General features: G+C 41.5%; 1 protein-coding gene across 2 annotated transcripts in view; it reads right to left on the reverse strand.

Annotated features, from left to right (window-relative positions):
* The window catches only part of stac (SH3 and cysteine rich domain), a 57,255-nt gene that overhangs the window by 28,060 nt on the left and 15,855 nt on the right, over window positions 1-13,340 (reverse strand). For both annotated transcript variants that reach the window (XM_052145793.1, XM_052145792.1), the window contains exons 3-4: window positions 2,915-2,944; window positions 228-328 (exon numbers count right to left, since the gene is read on the reverse strand). In XM_052145793.1, the coding sequence (XP_052001753.1) occupies window positions 228-328; window positions 2,915-2,944 (131 nt within the window). The remainder of the gene's footprint in view (window positions 1-227; window positions 329-2,914; window positions 2,945-13,340) is intronic.

Consider the following 13,340-nt stretch of genomic DNA (forward strand, 5'->3'; position numbering starts at 1 on the left):
GTTTTATTTTTATTTATTTGTTTGTAACAGTATCAGTCATGTCTTAATAATTCCCTTTATATGGTAAACAAATATTGCCCAATCACTGAGCAACTCTTTTTTTAAATTATAAACAATTTCCAAGACAAGGACTTCAAAAATATCACTGAAAACAAACACATTGAAAAAACTAAACAATAATAGAATAATATAGAATAGAATGCACAGGAAGTGTAAAAATATCTCACCAGTTTCCCCATGCATCTTTGCTGTCCAACTCCATCCAGGCACTTGTGGTGGATACCCATCTTGCAGGCTTTGCACCGGAGGCCCAGCTTAGCATTGGTGCCTGCCAGTTTAGATGATACACAGTTAATATCAGGTGTAAAGCTGTTCTGGGAGAAGAATTAGTGAACTTCAAAGACTATTTGCACACAATATTATTGTCATGTATTACCCTGTCGTGTTTCACCTTGCTCCTTAGTTTTCACTTTTGTCCGTTATTTAATTCCATAGTCTCCTTGTTAGCGTTCGTGTTCACTGTCATTGTTCTCACCTGTGTCTTGTTTGTAATTATTCTGCCTCGTGTGCATATTAACCCTGTTTGCCTTCCACTCTCTGTCGTTTGTTGAATGTTGTTGTTAGCCTGGTATGTTTCCCCTGCCTGTGGTTTTCTAGTTTTATGTTTATTTCCCCATTGAGGGTTTTTCCTTTGTGTTTGTTAGTTTGCTTAATCAATAAAGTAAGTCTGTGTTTAGATCCGCTCTCCTCGTCTGCCTTCGCTGCTTCATTCGTAACAGAACAATAGACCACAAATGGATCTAGCGGCTTACAACAAGGAGACTATGGAATTAAATAACGGACAAAAGTGAAAACTAAGGAGCAAGGTGAAACATGACAGGGTAATACATGACAATTATGCTCCTGCAAAACGACAGACGGGTATTAATAAATGCAGGTCAGAGATAGAAATTCCCACAAGTGCAGTTTTGCTGGGAAATTTTGAAACTTGTTAGTATTTCTATCATTTAGTAATTATAATTAAGCATTGTAATGTGTTCTATCATATGTGTGTAAAGCAGAAAACTCAACATGTAATTCCAAAAAACTGTTGGAAATTAATTTTGAAGTTTTGATATTATGCAGTGCAATTCTGCAAGTGTTCAGGTTGCTGGTCATGTAATTATAAAAGTGGAAGGAAATGTCTGGCCCACTTGTCGAAACAGATAAATTTGTCTTTGGCCAAAAAAAGAAGATCCTCTGAGTGGAACAGCCAATTATTTCTTCACAGTCCCAGAAACACCTGCAGAATCCAACTTCATTAGTAGTATTAGTACTACAGGAAATGGGGAAAAGGTAGATGTTAAAGGGATAGTTTACCCAAAAATGATGTGTTCTGTCATTATTTTCTCACCCTCATGTTGTTACAAACTTGCATGACTTTCTTTTTTCTATTGAAAAATAAGTTATGGTGATTGAAGCTAAAACACATCTCCTTTTGTTGAAAAAAGAAAGTCATGTAGTTTGTAACCATAAGGGGCCAAAAAATTATGGCAAAATCTGCAGTTTTTGGTGAACTATCCTTTTAATGCTGAGCTGAACAAAAACGGCTGAAGACAAACAAGAGCAAAGCATAAAGTCAGAGATTGAATAAAGAGGCTGCCTAATAAAACAGAACCCTTATTCGCTAACAGAAATTCTTAATCCTGCTCTATTTGCTCAGATTCTGAGATGCTTTTTATTGATTCAGCTGCTTTATGGAATGAATTGGAAGAAAAAATAACTAAACTGGTTGGAAACATGCTAATAGATGCCAAACCGGCTTAAGATTTCTGATAATTGGTTACAGAGATTCTTATGCTGAAACACAGTGAACTGTGATCTAAAATTCCCCCAATACACCTATTACCATCAGTTTATTATCTCTTCAAAAAACAGATCTAGCAAAAAGATTAATCAAAGTATTTTGTATTGATTGAATATATACAAGGATTTACAGAAGATGCGTAATTTCCCTTTTGACATCCAATTTTTTTTTTTTTTTTTACATTAACATTTGTGTTCAAAGGCAGGGAATATTGATCTCCTCCTCAATAGTGATGCAGTGTAGGCACTAAAACGTTGATCACCAATCAAATACATCTTAAATGTGAAGGCAGAAGAAGTTAAGTTACAAAATTACAAAAACCTACTGCAGGATTCCTAGCCCATACAGTTAGTTGTGAATGTTTCATTAACCATAATTGTCTACAGAAAATAAACAGCTCTTTCCTGCCATTAATTATTCAGCACTCTTTGGGTCATCTTTAGGTAAATTAGATTAAATTGGGTTTAATTGCTTTCGGAAATTAAATGACTGCTTCCGTGAGCCATAAACATACACATTTTGTTGTGATGACAGAATAAATATTAATTACTGAAATTATAGTCTATTACAGTCATATTTCCGACTGCCTCCCAAGAGGGAGTGACTGAACTGACAATTTATTAAGACAAAAACCACTTTTCGGTAAAAACCATCATCCTTTCCCAACAGTTTTATCCAGTATTAAAAATCTGCTGTATCTCAGTGCATAAAACAAGAACGGTAACTGTCCCCTAAATAGCAATGACATGCATAGCAAAGCTCTGAAAATAATAGCAGACACAGGATAGCTTAATATATATTCTTATGACCGTAATGAGCAACAACAGGCAAGAACACTCTTAGAAAAAATGCTCCTCATGAATAAAGCTATGAATATTGACCGCTCTGGGGAAAACTTCAAGCATTGGTCTACAGAGACTATGAGGAGCTACTTCACCATACAAATTTTTCTGAGAGTGCTGGACTAGTCATTACAAGCGCAATGGCCTGAGTGGAGAGGGTTGAGTGGGGTTTTCTATTTGGTTTCTGTTTTTAGAAGTTTTAAATCATTAAACAGAACAGACTTACCAAACACCTTGCCTGCTCCACCTTGACAAGCTAAAAATTACAGGAAAAAAAAAATACCTCTAGCATTAAAATCATTGCATGTATTATTGCATGTAGTGTATTGATAAAAAAACATACTGATCATAACATCTACATTATTTACAGCTAATTTGAATTCGCAATAATGTATTTTTTTATAATGTATAATTTCTAATAAAGCACCCAAACACAAACTGTTAAGCAGCACTTTATGGAAAAAGAGCAATAGCATTACTAAAGTAGCATTACGTAGGCTATTATGCTTGGCTGAGTAACTGAAACAGTCACAACAAAGACACCAATCAACACAATAACCTTTGCAATTAAAACATGTTTTTACGTTTTGAAAAATGGCACCCTTAAAATGATAAATAAAAACATTGTATGTGTGTATATATATATATATATATATATATATTACACACACACACACACAACCTGGTGGCCAAAAGTTTGGAATAATGTACAGATTCTAGCTTATTATATTCACCAAAGTGGCATTCAACTGATCACAATGTATAGTCAGGATATTAATAACATGAAGAATTACTATTACAATTTGAAATTTGTTTTTATTAATTCTTAAGAGTTCTCATCAAAAAATCCTCCACGTGCAGCAATCTTTGCAGATCCTTGGCATTCTAGCTCGGTTTGTCCAGATACCCAGGTGACATTTCACCCCACACTTCCTGTAGCACTTCTCACGCACCTTACAGTCTAGCTGATCCCACAAAACTTTAATGGGGTTAAGATCCATAACACTCTTTTCCAATTATCTGTTGTCCAATGTCTTTGTTTCTTTGCCCACTCTAACCTTTTCTTTTTGTTTTTCTGTTTCAAAAGTGGCTTTTTCTTTGCAATTCTTCCCATAAGGCTTGCACTGCTGAGTCTTATCTTTACTGTTGTACATGAAACTGGTGTTGAACAGATAGAATTCAATGAAGCTGTCAGCTGAGGACATGTGAGGCATCTATTTCTCAAACTAGAGACTCTGATGTACTTATCCTCTTGTTAAGTTTTACATCTGGCCTTCCACATATCTTTCTATCCTTGTTAGAGTCAGTTGTCCTTTGTCTTTGAAGGCTGTATCCCATCATCCCATCTGCAACTGGCCTCATAGACAAGGTCTAGGATCCCCTTATCCCACCTACATAGACACTACACATTACATTAACATAGTTTCCACATCTGTCTTGCATCAACGTAAAGAAGATTTATCTGGTCTATTGCACTTTTTATTATACTCAAACTGCACTTTTCTGTGAACTGAACAACTGTGAACAGTGAACATTTGCTCATTCTGTGGTTCATATTATGCATATATTTTGCACATCCATGCTTAACTGCACATTTTTTGCACAACTGTACAGCTCCTTTATTAAACCCAGTCAGTAATTTTTTTTTTTTTCTCTATATATTGTATCTTAAATATAGTTTATTATTTATCTTACTATGTTTATTGCTTATTGTTCTAATATGCATCAAACACCAAAGCAAATTCCTTGTGTGTGAAAACTTACTTGGAAATAAAGTCAATTCTGATTCTGATCATTTGTATGACATCTTCAGTTCCCCGTCTGTCGCTCACTTCGACGTTGTGTCGAAGCAACACTAGGGGTCTCTCTTGAGTGCCAAATATTCCTCTCATTGGCCTTTTTTCATAGATCAGAGGTTGGTGGACAGAATTTGCATGTCCCGCCCCCGGACATACGGGTATAAATGCGGGGAAATGTGTCTTTCATTCAGAAATTTTCTTTGGAGCTGATGGTCGTGTATGCAGAGTCAAACACCTGTTCCTCTTACCTCTGAGCGATTACTGCTGTTGGATCTACGCCGCACTTCAGCGGCTTTCTCCTTCTCTGCACGGCAGTGCAGTTTGCCTCTAAAACTGCGCAAACTTAGAGTTTATAAAGAGTCATTTTCTATAAAAGAGTATTTTCCTCTTAAAAGAGCAATACACAGCGGCGCTGAAAAAAAATTTCAGGACGCATCTTTGTAAAGATGCCATTCCGCCCCTGTGTAGTTCCTGGATGCGGTAGAGTGCTCTCCGCTTGAGACGGCCACAGGCGCTCTCTCGTGTGTCTGGGCTGCGATCATACCGAGGCAGCGTTTGTGGATGGTTCATGTTCTCATTGCGAGAACATGACCATGGCAACGTTGCGGTCGCCCTCCGCCCCCCCGCATCGCTCCTTCTTCCCACAGGATTGAGGACGACGCGGCTAGCGATGGAGGCGATCTGGGGATTCCAGCGGGCTCGCCCACGGCATGCTCGTTGACTTCCATCCGGGCTCGAGGCAACAGCGGCTCACTTCAGAGCCAGCCTGCCTATCCTCTTGAGCCCCCCGAGCTGGATGAGGTCGCCGCTGCATTGGACAGCGTTCCGGCATCTGACGCGGAGGACTAGTCTGGGTTGCCGCCAGCACGCCCAGGCTGAGGCTGACGCCCAGATGTCCGACATGCTTGCCAGGGCCGCAGCCAGCGTGGGGTTGGACTGGAACCCTCCGTACTCCCCACAGCCGTCGCGGCTGGATGATTGGTTCCTGGGGTTTGTGCTGCTCACAGCCACACCCCCCGGTCCTTTTCTTCCTGGAGGTGCATGATGAGCTGACGACTGCATGGAGAGCACCCTTGTACTCACCCTGTACTCCCCTCCAAGGCCTGTGGGATGACATCATCATTTGACCGCTAAAGCCTACAGCGCCACCGGACAGGCCACTTCTGCCCAGCATGCCATGGCCCTACTGCAAGTCCACCAGGCCAAGGCATTTAAAGATCTGCACGAGGGTAAACCTGAAACCGACGTGCTGCAGGAACTGCGCTCAGCGACCAACCTCGACCTCAGGGCCATGAAGGCCACAGCACAGTCATTCGGGCAGGTGATAGCCGCACTCGTGGTTCAGGAACATCTGTAGGCTGAACTTGGTCGAGATGCGCGAGAGGGACAAGACACGCAGGACTTCGCCCAGGAGTACTCGCCCAGTGAAAAGGCAGACGGAGGCCATCTCGCACATCCTGCCCCGCTGCAACCCTCGCTGAGGGCGTCCTCCTGTGGCTAGAAAACGTGCTCCGCCTCAACCCGGGCCCAGCTCTAAGCCCCAGCTTCGAGCACCCCACAGGAAGTGCACGCCCCCCTTCTCACGGACCCCCTCGAGGACCCGGAAGGCTCCCAGGCACTCCTGAGACGATCGACTCAGAGGCCGAGATGCTCAATCCAGAGCTGGTAAGCAGACCACTCCGTCCCCTGGTGGAGGGCCAGGAGGAGAAGTTATTTAATTTGCCGCACCGTACCCACATTCTCAATAAAAGAGCACTTTCCTTTGTCTCTGGGTCACCTGGCCCGCAAATGCCTTTCTCACAGCACTCTGCCGCCTGACCTCGACAGGCCCCTGGACGCTTTTCTCAGCACCAGAGCCTCGGGACGCACTTTTGCCTTCCAACGCCACACTACCTGCTCCGCCCCGTCGGGTACGTCAAAAATAATTGTCCCTTTAGTACCCCTAGCAAGGAGCTTGTATGCGTGGCTTTCACTTCCCAACCCATCTCACTGGCTGGCCAGGAACATCCGACTCAGTTACGCAATTCAGTTTGCCAGGCCCCCTCCCCCCTTCGCAGGCGTCTGCTTTTCCGCAGTACATGGCGAACATGCCAAGTCCCTGCGCGCAGAAATCACGACCCTTTTGCTCAAAGACGCGATAGAGCCTGTCCCTCCAGCCGAGATGAAGAAGGGTCTCTACAGCCCTTACTTCATCATGCCCAAGAAAGGCGTTGGCTTACGACCAATCTTGGACTTGCAAGTTTTCAACCGGGCCTTACACAAACAACCGTTCAACAACATATTTTAACTTGCCTCCGGCATCTAGATTGGTTCGCAGCGGTAGACCTAAAGGACGCGTACTTCCACGTCTTCCAATACTGCCTCGAAATCGACCCTTTCTACGGTTCGTGTTCGACGGTCAGGCGTATCAGTACAAGGTCCTCCCCTTCGGCATGTCCCTGTCCCCTCGCGTCTTTACGAAGGTCGCAGAGGCAGCCCTTGCCCTGCTCTGAGAAGCCGGCATTCGCATACTCAACTACCTTGACGACTGGCTCATCCTGGCCCACTTCCGAGAGTTACTACGCGCCCACAGGGACCAGGGCACCTCAGCCGTTTAGGGCTTCAGGTCAACTGGGAAAAGAGTAAGCTTGCCCCAGTTCAGAGCATCTCTTTTCTCGGCATGGAGTTAGACTCAGTCTCAATGTCAAGCGCCTCACCAACAAGCGCGCGCAGTCAGTGCTGAAATGCCTCGCAACCTTCAGGCTAGGCACAACGGTCCCTTAAATTTTTTTTCAGAAGCTGGTGGGGCATATGGCATTCTCCGCTGCGGTCGCGGAGAATGCCATATGCCAGTGAACCTGCAAGCGCCCCGGGAGGAGGCAGACCCAGACCCTTTGTTGCTGTGTCCGGTACGTGCTTTGCGAACGTACTTGAACCACACGCAGAGCTTTAGATGCTCTGAGCAGCTCTTTGTCTGCTTCGGTGGACAGCGCAAAGGGAATGCTGTCTCCAAACAGAAGCTCTCCCATTGGGTGATGGACGCCATTTCATTGGCCTATCGCACCCAGGCCATGCCCCCACCTTGCGGGTCCGAGCACACTCAACAAGGAGTGTTGCATCCTCATGGGCACTGGGCAGAGGCATCTCCCTGGTAGACATATGCAGAGCAGCAGGTTGGGCAACACCTAATACCTTTTGCGAGATTCTACAATCTCAGGGTAGAGTCAGTCTCGTCCCGTGTTTTCTCAGGTCCGAGCCGGTAGAACTCGGTAACACGCTGACGGATTGACCGGGTGAATCGCTTGCACCTAGCGCCTTTTCCTTCGACTGAGGTAATACTGTGTGCTTTTTCTCACAGGAGAGCCCACTCACTCAGCTCCCTGGATGACTTCTCCCTAGCCCTGTGGGTCCGGAATTCGCCGACCCAATCCACTGCGGGTACTCCGATCTACCCTGTACTGGAATAGGTGCTCCATGGTTAGGGCTCCTACGTGGACGTTCCGCCTGTGTGTATTTTCCACGGTACGGTCTGCTTACGAGTGGACCCACGTCTCCCTTGGGCAGTTCCTGCTGCCCCCCGGTCGCCGTATCTGTAGCAACTCCTCCCTCCAAAGAGGCGGGATCTACCACCGCGCCACTTCCCACATGTGACCTAAAAGCCCATGTGGTGTATTTTGGCACTTTTACCTCCCCCTCTCTGAGTGGGTGTGGTCTCCGCAGGGTCTTTTCCCCCTGAAAGTATAGGAAACTGGGTAAGACCCCCTACCCACGATGCGTGTAAGGGTCCCAGCCGTTTTGCTCCATGCGAGAAAGAGGCCCGGCTAGGCTCGGCCCGTTCCCAGATTGGCAAGCGTCGCCTTGTTCCCCTCTCTAGGGTAACTATAAGGGTTTCCGACGACTTTATGGGGCATTGGGGAAGGGTACGTGCAGTCTGATACAGCTGGTCATTTTGGCACGTCAAGTACCTGCCCGCTCCTGTGTCAGCAGTACACGTACACGGCTCAGCGCATGGCGTGATTTAAATTGGACCCCTAGTGTCGCTTCTTCGACACAACGTCGAAGTGAGCGACAGACGGGGAACATCTAGGTTACGGATGTAACCTCTGTTCCCTGATGGACGTCTCATTCCCTCCATCAGGGAACAGAGGTTACATCCGTAACCTAGATGTTTTTTGGCATTTTCAAGCATTGTATAGCCTATTCCTCAAAACAATGATTGACTGAGTTTCTAGAGAAAGCGGTTTCTTTTTTGCCATTTGTGACCTTAATATTGACCTTAAAACATGCCAGTCTATTGCATACTGTGACAACTCCAAAAAAAAAAAAAAAAAAAACAACAAAACAAAGACAATGTTAAGCTTCATTTAACAAACCAAATAGCTTTCAACTGTGTTTGATATAATGGCAAGTGATTTTCTAGTGCCAATTTAGCAATTTAGTATGATTACTCAAGGATAAGATGGTGGAGTGATGGCTGCTGGAAATGGGGCCTGTCTAGATTTGATGGTGACAGTGCTATTTTTTTACATCAGTAATGTCCAGACTATATTTGTGATCTATTGAATGCCACTTTGGTGAATTAAAGTACCAATTTCCTTCAGAAACAGCTAAATCTGTACATTTATTCCAAACTTGTGTGTGTGTGTGTATTTTTTATATTAGCAAACTATAGTTTTGGCAACTTGTTTAGGACATCTACTTTGTGCATGACACAATACATTTTCCAACAATCGTTTACAGACAGATTGTTTCACTTTTTATTGACTATATCACAATTCCAGTGGGTCAGAAGTTTACATACACTAAGTTAACTGTGCCTTTAAGCAGCTTGGAAAATTCCAGAAAATGATGTCAAGCCTTTATTAGCTTACAATTAGCTTCTGGTAGGAGGTATACTGAATTGGAGGAATCCTTGGAAGCTGTTTCCAAACACTATCCAAACAATAGTACATAATTATAAAACCATGGGACCACGCAGCCATCATACCGCTCAGGAAGGAGATGCATTCTGTCTGCTAGAGATGAACGTAGTTTGGTGCGAAAAGTGCAAATCAATCCCAGAACAACAGCAAAGGATGTTGTGAAGATGCTGGAGGAAACAGGTAGACGTGTGTGTGTATATGTATGTGTGTATATATATATCTACTTGAATATATATATATATATATATATATATATATATATATATATTCGAAAAACAAGTCCTATACTGACATAGCGTGAAAGGCTGCTCAGCAAGGAAGAAGCAACTGCTCCATGTAGACTTCTGACCCACTGGATTTGTGATAAAGTAGATGTCCTAAATTACTTGCCAAAACTATAGTTTGCTAATATTAAATCTGTGGAGTGGTTAAAAAATTAGCTATAATGACTTCAACCTAAGTGTGCGTAAACTTCTTTCTTTAACTATATATGTACACAAATAGGATTAAACCATCAGTACCCATTGTCAAAGGTGTATAGTAACAAAGTACAAATACTAATATTTTTAATGTACTTTACTTGAGTATAAATATTTATTTGTAATTTTACTTTCACTATATTTTGAAGAGAAAATGTATACTTTTACTCCGCTAAATTTCTACAGACACTTTCGTAACTTTTGCGACTGAACACCGCAAAAAAATAATAGCTGTAAGCAGGGGCGAAAATTTCATCAAAATGTTGGGGGGGACAATAAACATAATTCTCAAGAGCAATTTTTGAAGGGGACACCAAGGGTTTTTTTGTTGTTGCCCCGTTTGCATTTGTATCATTTTATTTCTTAATGATATATTCTTAAAATAATTGTTTATATTATTTACAATACACATATTTTAATGATATTTTAGGGGGGGGACAACCCTCAGTTTTTTTTTTTACTAATTAATTTGATAAGTTTAGGCTTAAACCTTATTAAAGCTGTTAAATAGTGAAGTTATATGCGATCAGTCTCACGCCTTTCCAGGAGACCTGTTCATATAAAAGTCAATAACGTGTTTACATTTGACATTTAAACAAGGTCTGATGTGTATGACAATGTCCAACAATATTTATTTTTATATTTTATGAAGATGTGAATGGTCTTTGCCAAAGCAAAACTAGTTTTCTGGTGGTTTCTATGCAGTTGTAAAGGTGATCTCTGCTGTGTTTTGGTGCATTGCTACAGTATGTGGTTGCCAGGTTGTTACTATGCTGTTGCTAAGTTGTTTTGTGTTTTTTGCACATTGCTATGCAGTTGCCAGGGTCATCTGGGTTGTTGCTGGGTGGTTGCTTATTGGCCCAAATTAAAAGATCCCATCCCCACAAGTCTCTGTTCTGGTCACTAAAATGACTCATCTCCCTCCTTCAATGTTCCAAATTTTATGGACTGTGGTGTTCGTTTACACTCATCCCATATATATGATCATTCTGATGTGACTTGAATGTGCCATTAAAGGGATAGTTTGTTTAAAAATTTAAATTCTCTAATTATTTTCGTGAAATTTAGTTACAATTTGGTTTGTTCTCACCTAAAACCAACTGATCGCTTCAGAGGACATGGATTTAACCACTGTAGTATGGATAACTTTATGCTCCATTTAATGTGCTATTTGTAGCATGAAATGTCTGGCCACCATTCACTTGCATTGAATTGACCAATAGAGCTGAAATATTCTATCTGTTCTGCAGATGAAAATGTCATACACACTTTGGATGGCATGAGGGTGGCATGAGGGTGAGTAAATGATGAGCACCACCAATCAAATAAGTTGCCATGGGTTTAATGAACTGTTCTGTAATTTATGTGATTTACTTTTACATTTGATACTAAAGTAAATGTAATATCAGTTACTTTAATACTTTTACATGTCATTTTCTCATGAGCTACTTGAGTCAATTTCCATGAAGGTATCAAGTATGACAAATTAATACTTTATACAACACTGCCCACTGTTGTGGGGCTGATGTGTCATGGGGATCATTTGCCCGTCTGCTACAACACTATGCTTCCAGCTGTCCATCGATTAATCAAACATCATGGGCTCTGTTCAGACCCTCTCATGCATTCCCTAAATGTTCAGCCATTGAAAAAAAGCATGTGATTAATGATTTAGTGTTTGAGGTTTTTGGCACCTCAACGCGCAGGTGATACTGGGCAGCACACCTATAAAGAAAATCTTCCTATAATGAAAATGACATAAATTCACATTTTAAACTGAGATTTAGTTTAGGCCAGACTTCAGTACATTGCCTGAATGAGATATAAGAATACATTTGCCACTGTCATAAAATTAAAATTTTGGCCTTAATGTTTTTCATTTTTTAGATGCTTATGCCCTACAGGAACCCAGCAAAATAATTCCATAATTCTACTTCACTTCTAAAGGTCCATGAGATGTTATGTGGATTTAATTTCAATGTGGTTGATGTCATCAGTTGCCCAATGGGATGGAAACATGTTTCCAAATACTAAGCCTCCTTTTATACTTTGAAATGCAGCATGGTTTCTGTGTCTTTAAAAATAGATGCCTCAGTAAAAAAACAGATCATCAACATGTGTTGCTCTTGCATCCAGATACTGCTTAGTAAATAGCTGACTGACACTTTGCAATGAGCTAAATAACAAGAGAGACTAAAACAGGATACATGCTCAACTTTTTAAATTAAACCATCAGTTCACAGTCAATAAACATCTCCACTGCTGTGCAACTCCTCACAGAATCATGATTACTGACAAAGGTCACCTGGGTCTGCCCATTAAAACATTTCTTATAATTTACTTTATACCCTTTTTTTTTTATCCTTATATGAATATGTAAGTCCAAAAATAGATGGAGTACATTTTTAATCAAGGTTTGTTATGAATGCTGTTATTCTGTAGCTACAACAGACACCCACGGGACTATTAAAGAGATGCAGTATATACACTATGATCATCTTAAAGCTTAAGTGTGCAATTTTTTCTATGTTGAAATACATTCTCCAATCCCAGCTTAATATGCAGACAACAAAAAGTAAGGGGCCATTTACAACAAATGCTTCTTTGTGTCCAGCTGCACATTTTTCCATTGTGGTTATTTGTAAACATGTGCTAGATGTGTTGTCGTGTTCAGCCATTTATTTGTCAGCATCTCACGCAGCTTTTTTATATGCTATGTTAGGTAAAAAAAAACATCAACTTTTAAAAGTGCATCCTAAGACAACTGCGTTATATGCATTGCACTGCATCTAGCTTTTTTTAGCACAAGGCACTTGGTCTGGACAGCAGCTAAGTCATTTGTACACTGGAAAAAGTGGTAAACTGCAATTGTTACCTCAAGAAGCTATTCCCAGTTGATCTAACCCATAAAAATACATTTTGTTGGTGTAAGCTAATTTGTCATCCATCCATCTTCTATAGCCGCTTATCCTAGGCAGGGTCACAGGTGGTGCTGGAGTCTATCCCAACTGCCATATCCAGTCCATCATAGGGCAACACATACAGACATACACATTCTCACTCACACCTACGGTCTCCAATTAACTTAAACTGTATGTATTTATGTACTGTGGGGATGACCGGCGCAAACCCACAAACTCCACACAGAATGGCCCAGTTGAGCCAGGACTCAAACCCAGGACCTTCTTGCTGTGAGGTGACGGTGCTACCCCCTGAGCCAAAAAACATATTTTAAATTTTAACCAAAAAAATTTTTTTTTATATTAACCAAACAACCAAACACCATTTGCTTCATATGATAACTAAATTAACTGGTTTTAATAAAGTCAAAAATATTATAATAACAACAAAACTGATTTTAAGGGTAAGATCAGAGAGAAATAGCTCTTTAAAGCTGAAGTGTGTCATTTTTTTCTGTTTAAATACTTTTTCTTTTGGTAGCTTAATATGCGGATAACTGTAAGTAAGCCATT

The sequence above is a fragment of the Xyrauchen texanus genome, chromosome 16, assembly GCF_025860055.1.
Source record: "Xyrauchen texanus isolate HMW12.3.18 chromosome 16, RBS_HiC_50CHRs, whole genome shotgun sequence".
Classification (NCBI taxonomy): Eukaryota; Metazoa; Chordata; class Actinopteri; order Cypriniformes; family Catostomidae; genus Xyrauchen; species Xyrauchen texanus.